The following is an 8,628-nucleotide window of genomic DNA, read 5'->3' as shown; positions in this document are numbered from 1 at the left end:
AAACATTAGACCACTGAAAAGTCAACCGAAACAGCAAAATCGAACAAGTGTACGAAAATCTGTAACTACTGGAAAAAAATCAGACACCAAAACAGTTGCTAAGAAAGATGATAGAAAAGCACCAAGAAAAGATGATATAAATAAAGTTAGTCTTATGTTTATTTTATGATTAATCACAACTCCATATATATTATAATAGTATTGTGAGGCATAAATAATTTTTGCAGGAGAAATCTGAAACTGAAAAGGTAGATATAGAAGTAGAAGAACGCAAATTTGAGCCATCTGGAAATGATAGAGATTTAGTAGATTTGTTAGGTAAACTATGTACTTGTATATTATTAATTTTTAAATAAAATAAAGCCTTATATGCTTATATAAATGTTTCAGAAAGAGATATTGTTCAAAAAAATCCAAACATTCATTGGGATGACATAGCTGACCTACATGAAGCGAAACGATTATTAGAAGAAGCTGTTGTTCTTCCAATGTGGATGCCAGATTTCTTCAAAGTATGTAAAATACATAATGTATATTCAAAATATATTGCACATAATGAAATATGTATTATACTGCAATATATGTATTGCATTGTCAAACTGTATCATTGTAACGATACTGTAAAGTGAATGAAAGAGCACACCTGCTGATTAATATTGTATTTATTGTTAAATGATAAATTACTACACTAAATTATCTTTCTAATGCAAATGAATTTAAAGATGGTCTTAATCCGATTATTTTGATTTTGATAATAATTCACTCTTGTCACTGCAACGTTTTCATATAGGTATTTGCAAATCTTAAGGAAGTAATTTCTGATATTTGTTTTTATACTTTCTCTTATTCTATATCATTTTTGTACTAGAAGCGCCGATTTGAGTATCGAAAATAGGTGGAATAAACGGTCCGTTACTTTAGTCGATTTCATAGATAAAAGATAGAAGGTTACTGTATTTTCAGGGAATTCGACGTCCTTGGAAAGGAGTACTTATGGTTGGCCCACCAGGTACTGGAAAAACAATGTTAGCAAAAGCAGTAGCCACTGAATGTGGAACAACATTTTTTAATGTCTCATCTTCTACACTAACTTCAAAATATAGGGGAGAATCAGAAAAACTTGTTCGCCTTCTTTTTGAAATGGTAATTGATAGTAAAATATTACATTATTTTGCTAAAAAAAATATTTATTTACACAAATATTTGTTAATTACTTTTTAACTGTTATATACCTGTATATTCGTATTTGTATAGGCCAGATTTTATGCACCTAGCACAATCTTCATTGACGAAATTGATTCTCTATGCTCTAGAAGAGGGTCTGAATCTGAACACGAAGCTTCACGACGAGTAAAATCTGAACTTCTGGTTCAAATGGATGGTATAAGCTCAAATAGGTAAATTAACCATAAATATTAAAAAATAATGTTAAATTATACTAATTGATTACAAAGTAAAATATATTTTCTAGCGAAGATCCAAGTAAAGTTGTCATGGTATTAGCAGCAACAAACTTTCCATGGGACATTGATGAAGCTCTTCGAAGACGGTTGGAGAAACGTATTTACATTCCATTACCAAATCGTAAGTTTTATTGTAATTCAATACAAATGTATGTATCATCTAATTTATATAAACTTATTTTTTAAACAAAAAACTGTTATATAGATGAAGGTAGAGAAGCATTATTGAAAATTAATTTACGTGAAGTAAAAGTAGATTCATCTGTAAACTTGGCAGATATTGCAAGAAAATTAGAAGGTTATTCTGGTGCTGATATTACAAATGTTTGCAGGTAAATGAAACTATAGTAATGTCTCTCGAAACGCAATTCGTAGCGCTTGACACAATGCAACTCTGCTATCTGCACCATTTCGTGGAATCTGCTCGGACGAGCAAGCCGCCGAAGCTACCAACACAAGATATTCAGATCAACAAACGATGAGTCATCACTCTGATGTATGAAAAATGAAATTGTTGTAATTTTTGTTTTATTGTAATGTAGAAATTTTTAATGAATTTGCGAGGTCTTTCTAATTAAAGTTAGTCCAAACAGTATAAATCGGACTAGTTTTAGGATTACTTATTTTTACAATTATTGATAGCTAAATAGGAATGTGCTCTATTGCGACTCAAAGTTACGTACCTAATAGATATCATAGATTTAATTCTTTAGAAAAGGTTTGAGGAAGTTTGGGAATGGCAAATAGTCTGACGTTGCGTTACCTACATTGACGGATGATACAGCTTCTTAAAGTGCAACGTTTCGATCCCCAAACTGTTGCATTTCGGGAGACATTATTATACTTTCAAATCTGCAAGTAAAATACTTTCTGTAAGAATGGTAGCACTATCCATTTCCCACATAAATCCATTATTTTTTTTGCAATCTGCATAATATTTTCAAATTCGATGCCAAACAGTACCATGATAGAGTGCATTCCTATTTAATTACCAACAATCCTAAAAATAGTCCGATTTATACCGTGTTTGGACTCGATTTTAGTCAGAAAGATATCGCAAATTCATTAACAATCCTTACATTGCAATAAAATAGAAATTACACTAATTTCATTTATAGGTCAAAGCAATGAGCCATCGTTTGGTGGTGAACAATCAGGTAGCTAAGTAAAATACTCCCCTTCATTCACTCTTATTATTTGTCTGTCCCTCTTGACTGTGGGCATAAATATCGATTTCAACACAACCCGAGCTCAAATGATTGCAGGTAAGAAAACAAGCCAAAGCTCCACAAAATGAAACACTTTATCCCCGAACGAGTGGCGTTTTCTGAGACATTACTGTAAGCAACATAGAGTGGTGTGAACAAATATAGATTCCAGATAATTTCCCTTAAGTTCTTTTAAAGTAATTACATTGTATAATTCTTACCATGAAAAAACTTGAGAAAAATACTGAAGTATTTATCGTGAAATTCTTTAATATGAAATCCTCGTATTTTAGTTCAAAATATAGACTACATTATTACAAATTGTGAAAGAGACATAAATATCTTACATGTTTAAGGAAATCGCCATAACAAATATCACATGGAGCATCATTTAAATTTTGCGGAGAACCTTATTTTACAATCAGAAACATAGAGTCACGTCATATTCAGTGACGAGCAAAAATCAAACAGACTTAATAACTTTAATTATTATTGGTATTGGTGATTTGAAAAAAGAAAGAAAAATTTTATCTAAACATCCTATGGAAGGTGCAGAGTCATGGGCAGTAATTAAGATAAGTTGAAAATGAAAAATTGCACTTACAAATACATAAGACGAAAATATCAGTTTCTCAGCACTGCTATAATCCAATACATAAGCCTCGATTTCAATTCTATTGAGAATCTTTGATCGATATTAACATGAAAAGTTTAAGACAAAGAAAAGTCAAAAATTCATACATATAGTAAATAAAAATGTAGAATTTAAAAAATGTTAGAATGTTTTTCAAATTTTCTTTGAATCCATAATTATTCGCACCATTTTAGCTTTTTATGCATAGAAAATGTTTGAAAATGTATAATTTTTTACGTGGTTACATATAGAGATGCGTCCATGATGTCCATGCGGAAAAAAATCGCAGGTTTAAAACCTGACCAAATTAGACAACTACCAAAAGAAGAATTAGATTTACCTGTATCAGCTGCAGATTTTGATGAAGCTGTTGAAAGATGTAATAAAAGTGTTTCTCAAGAAGATTTGGAAAAATATGAAAAGTGGATGAGTGAATTTGGTTCATCTTGATACCATTGTGCTGAGAAAACATAACTATGTAACAAGTTATTTATTTAGATTCAGATCCTTTAATGTTTCTATTTATCATTATTAGTAGACAAAAAATAAAAATCACTGCTGAAAATAAATTTAGCAGTAGTGCATTTAATATTTTCTTAAAGTGACGTTCTTCGTTACATTATTATAAATAACTGTTTTTCCTATTTTGATATTTTAAAGAATAGTAAAAATTTGGACATTTTCATAATGCATGTTTAAAACTGAGTAACTCACGTGTTATTGTAAAATGCATTTTATTAATTATTATTCATTTATTCTACTTAGTATAAAACTGAAATAGAATGAATGGTACCAAATATTTTCAAAGCCCATAACTGTTGTTTCAAATAATTAATAATTAGACTGTGAATGTTTATGCAAATGTATATTTTTACAGAAGAAAGATAGATATCGAACTTGGACCTAAGTTTATTACGCCATTCATATATACCGAAAATATATTTTTTTTTTATTTTGTATATTTTGCAGAATGTATCATATTCCGTGCATATGTAACAGCATATTTATGTATCTTGGAAAATACGTTTTATCCATCATCGATCTCCTACACGATCGTACATCCATAACTTATGGCAGTTCTAGAAATACAAATTTTTAATGCGATATCAAAAATTGATGACATGTTGAAAGGTGTGGACTGTTAAAAGGTCAAAGTCTTTGAGGCACACTACTGGCACATATTGAAATTATGCCCCAATTACGTCCTGCGATATAGAACGATGTTTTTTAGCATATAAATTAATATTAACTGATAAGCGTCATCAATTTACAGTTGGTAACCTTGAAAAAACTATTATATTTACTAAAAAGAACAATATAAATCCCTATTTCATGCATATCTTGCATACTCTGACATCTTTTACTTGTACAAACATTCGCAATCTATTAATATCTAAATTAAAAGTATATCACAAGGAAAGACTGTATAAAGTTTATAAAGATGAGAGTATTGATAAAATTAACTTTACACATTAACTCTACAACAGAATACAAAATAAATTGCTGTTGTTAATATGTGCAATGGCACTTGAATATTTTATACAAATTTAATCTGTATTGGAAGTAATATTTTATTGCATATAAAAGTACAAATTATGACTTTTTTTATTGTACATTTTTTGGAGCACAACCTTCTCTTCTAACTCGTTTAGTTTCTTCATCAATATTCTTTGAATCTTTTGGTGCTTTGTAATTTGCTACATGATCAACGCGTATTGTTCTTCCTAATATCTGAAATACCCATTTATTATAATTAATTTCTATAATTTTTATTTCATTTTTCAAATTTTAAAAAAAATTTAATATTAAATTATTTAACGATATTCATACCTTAATTCCATTAAAATTATCAACAGCTAATATTGTACTTCGTTGATCTTCGTAACACAAAAAACCATATCCTTTTTGTTTTCCTGTATCTTTATCTCTAATTAAATTTATGTTTACTACTTCTCCGTATCTACAATAATAAACAATTAGTATTCGTAACATACAGTTTATAAGGTTATCTATTTTAAACTTACTGAGAAAATATGGTTATAATGTCACCTTCTGTTAAATCATATGGTAAACCACCAACAAAAATCCAGGCACTGTCTTTGTATTGATCATGCCAAGATGTTTTTCTGTCACTTAATAATTCCTGTTCTCCAAGTCTCTTTATATTTTTTACATTTCTGAAAATATGCAATTGCTTAACTAAATAATTGCAACTTGTTTAACTAAATAATTATACTTATATCTTACAAATAAAATGTAGTAAAGCACTTACGTTAAAGGATTCATTTTAGGCGTATCAAGTAAATATACTAGACGTTGTAAAAAATTGTTATTGATTTTTACGATACACAATATAGATATATTTGTAATATGTAACAAATTTAATTTACTAGCACATTTGATATTTACTTTTAAGAAAATGTAAACATTAAAAATTATTAATGACTTATATATGAATGGTATATTAATATAAAAAAAAGTGAAAATAAATGTATTGAACATGAATAGCTACTTCAAAATATAACCTTAGAAATGGTTGATACTACCAAGAATAGTTGATGCCAATACATATATAATTTATTAAGAAAAAGATAGTAGAAGTGTTATTATTTTGATAAAAAGTATTGAACTAACATAATTAGTCGAAAATCACAATTATTTAATAGGTTAAGTTATAATACTTTTTGTTTTTGGTTACGAAAAAATTTGTCAGTATCATATCAAAAGATATTATAAACATTTAATGAAGAACATGCATTGGATAAATGCAAGATATTTTAAATAAGTATAAATTGTTTCATATAAAATAAAGAAGGAAAACATGGTATTACCAACAAGAATGTCACATAAAGTAAATAGAATCTCTTATCACTATCATAATGTTTTTGTAATATGTATATTAATGTTTACTTTGTTCATTATTTTAATTGCTGCATACCATATTTTAAAATTTGGGAGTACACAAAAACGTTCTGTATATAATGCTATTATTCTTAATGATTTACATTCATTACCTATACAAATAATAGATGCAGATTTTCCAATGGCCGATACTACAAATGTTTCTTGTACATACTTTAGTTGTTTTAATGTTTATCGTTGTGGCAGTCAAGGTAATAAGCTTTTAGTATATGTTTATCCACCAAAAATTTATGTAGATTCATTAGAAAGGCCCATAGCAAGCCAAATAACAAAAGAGTTTTATCAAATTTTAACTACTATTATTTCAAGTAAATTTTATACACCTAATCCATATGAAGCATGCATTTTTATTCCTTCAATTGATACATTAAATCAAAATAGAATAAAATTGCAAGAAGTTTCACAAGCGTTAAAAGCATTACCATTGTAAGTTTCATTTTGTTCCACACATATTTACATGCAAACAAATAATATATAATACTTTTATTTTCTTACTTAAATTTCAGCTGGAATAATGGAGAAAATCATCTTATATTTAACATGATACCTGGAACTGTGCCTGACTACAATACTGTCATTGATGTACCTGTTGGAAAAGCAATGATTGCAGGTGCAGGAATGTCATCATTAACATATAGATTTGGTTTTGACATCAGTTTACCAGTGTATAGTCCCCTTGTAAACAGTCTTAAGTCACATTTTAATAATACAAGGTAATAAGGTATTTATAACTGCTTCAATTTATTTACAATAATAATTAATGAAATGTTCCAGACCATGGTTAGTTATTTCCTCTCAAATGAATATTAATTCTGCTTTTGAACAAGATTTATTAGAAGTTAAATCTATGTCGTCAAAGGATATTTTAATATTAGGTACATGTCTACATTATACTTCTATGAATAGTACAATTCGATGTGCAGGGGAAGATGTATATAAATATCCTAATGTGCTTGAAGTATGCAAAATCATAATAACTTTTGTAATCAAAACAAGAAAATTTATTAAACTTTTATTGAATTAAAATTATTATTGTTAGACAGCAACATTTTGTTTAGTAATTCGAGGTGCAAGACTTGGTCAGAGTACACTTCTAGAATGTATGGCAGCAGGTTGTATACCTGTAATAATAACTGATTCTCTCACAATGCCATTTTATGATATAATTGATTGGTCTAGGTAGGATTCAAGTATGTTATTATTAGTATTTTTTCATGTAAAAGGTATTATAACAAATATTTTTTTCACTTAGGGCTGCTATATTTGTACGTGAAGTAAATATCTTATCAGTAGTATCAGTCTTAAAAAAAGTATCGCAGCAACGAATTACAGAGCTCCAAGAACAGGGTGCATGGCTTTATGAAAAATATTTTAAATCTATGGAAAAAATAACAGAAACCACTTTAGAAATACTTGCAGATCGTGTATTCCCACACTTAGCTAGAGATTATACATTTTGGAACATACCACCGCACAAGGAAAGTATAGATAATACTAATTAATAAAGTTTTACATAAATCATATTAAATTATTAATAAAGTTTAAATTAATTGTATTTGTATTATACATTATATATTATTCACAGGGTATTACATCTCCGCTTTTTTTACCTGTTACTGTGCCAAAAACTCGAGGATTTACTGCAGTAATTTTAACATATGATAGATTGGAATTGCTGTTTCTTTTGATTAATAAACTTGTGAAGGTACCAAGTTTATCTAAAGTTCTAGTTATATGGAACAATCAACATAAAGATCCTCCACACTGTAAATTTTAATTTTTAACACTAATACTTTGCATTACTAATAACTTTAATTAAATTAATACTATTTTAAAGACTTGATTATGTATTGTAGCATCTAGATGGCCAAAATTAAACAAGCCATTAAAAGTTATACAAACAAAAGAAAATAAATTATCAAACAGATTTTACCCTTATGATGAAATTGAAACAGAAGCAGTCCTATCAATAGATGATGATATTATTATGCTAACTGCTGATGAAGTAGAATTTGCTTATGAGGTTTGTCCATTATAATTTCAACAATACTTTAAAGAAATAGTAAAGAAATAAAAAAGTAAAAGTAATAATAAGTGTAAGATATCACTTTTAGGTATGGAGAGAATTTCCAGATCGAATAGTTGGTTTTCCATCTAGAATTCACATGTGGGACAATGGAACAAGTTGTTGGAAATATGAAAGTGAATGGACTAATAGTATTTCTATGGTTTTAACTGGAGCTGCATTTCATCACAAAGTAATAACGTATCTCCTTATTAAAACAATTTAGATTCCAACAAATTTGTTTTCTAACGTTAGAGATACTATTTCTTATGTTTAGAATTCATAATTCATAATAATTTTCAACATAAATTTTGTACTTCTTTATGTTCTCAAATA

The 8,628-nt window shown here is 28.1% G+C and overlaps 3 protein-coding genes across 3 annotated transcripts in view; 2 read left to right on the top strand and 1 right to left on the bottom strand.

Moving 5' to 3' along the window:
- LOC108571063 (katanin p60 ATPase-containing subunit A-like 1) overlaps positions 1-3,755 on the top strand; it is a gene marked incomplete at its 5' end in the record, with an annotated part of 4,181 nt that extends 426 nt beyond the window's left edge. The window contains 8 exons of the mRNA XM_017933033.1: positions 5-145; positions 228-318; positions 391-512; positions 964-1,143; positions 1,255-1,397; positions 1,472-1,584; positions 1,669-1,795; positions 3,557-3,755. Of these exons, the coding sequence (XP_017788522.1) occupies positions 5-145; positions 228-318; positions 391-512; positions 964-1,143; positions 1,255-1,397; positions 1,472-1,584; positions 1,669-1,795; positions 3,557-3,755 (1,116 nt within the window). The remainder of the gene's footprint in view (positions 1-4; positions 146-227; positions 319-390; positions 513-963; positions 1,144-1,254; positions 1,398-1,471; positions 1,585-1,668; positions 1,796-3,556) is intronic.
- A 1,155-nt stretch (positions 3,756-4,910) lies between these two features.
- Positions 4,911-5,629, bottom strand: LOC108571062 (RNA-binding motif protein, X-linked 2). Its single transcript, XM_017933032.1, has 4 exons — positions 5,578-5,629; positions 5,330-5,482; positions 5,136-5,265; positions 4,911-5,036 (listed from the first exon to the last, which is right to left on the bottom strand). Exons 1-4 carry the CDS (start codon positions 5,589-5,591, stop codon positions 4,911-4,913), a joined length of 423 nt encoding a protein of 140 aa, XP_017788521.1. The 5' UTR covers positions 5,592-5,629.
- A 497-nt stretch (positions 5,630-6,126) lies between these two features.
- Positions 6,127-8,628, top strand: part of LOC108571061 (exostosin-2) — a gene marked incomplete at its 3' end in the record, with an annotated part of 2,737 nt that continues 235 nt past the window's right edge. Inside the window, exons 1-8 of the mRNA XM_017933031.1 lie at positions 6,127-6,653; positions 6,734-6,940; positions 7,002-7,185; positions 7,267-7,406; positions 7,480-7,721; positions 7,805-7,993; positions 8,084-8,250; positions 8,342-8,494. Of these exons, the coding sequence (XP_017788520.1) occupies positions 6,127-6,653; positions 6,734-6,940; positions 7,002-7,185; positions 7,267-7,406; positions 7,480-7,721; positions 7,805-7,993; positions 8,084-8,250; positions 8,342-8,494 (1,809 nt within the window). The remainder of the gene's footprint in view (positions 6,654-6,733; positions 6,941-7,001; positions 7,186-7,266; positions 7,407-7,479; positions 7,722-7,804; positions 7,994-8,083; positions 8,251-8,341; positions 8,495-8,628) is intronic.

Source organism: Habropoda laboriosa, unplaced genomic scaffold (genome assembly GCF_001263275.1).
Source record: "Habropoda laboriosa isolate 0110345459 unplaced genomic scaffold, ASM126327v1 scaffold106, whole genome shotgun sequence".
NCBI lineage: Eukaryota > Metazoa > Arthropoda > Insecta > Hymenoptera > Apidae > Habropoda > Habropoda laboriosa.
The sequence above is the reverse complement of the archived record's forward strand: the minus strand, read 5'-3'. Positions and strand labels throughout refer to the sequence as shown.

What these genes read in the sequence shown, in the direction of transcription:
- LOC108571062 (XM_017933032.1), bottom strand. An exon ending in ATTATAACCATATTTTCTCA is followed by an intron (nt 5,266 to 5,329) that starts GTAAGTTTAAAA and finishes TTATTATTGTAG; the next exon opens with ATACGGAGAAGTAGTAAACA. An exon ending in ATAATTTTAATGGAATTAAG is followed by an intron (nt 5,037 to 5,135) that starts GTATGAATATCG and finishes TGGGTATTTCAG; the next exon opens with ATATTAGGAAGAACAATACG.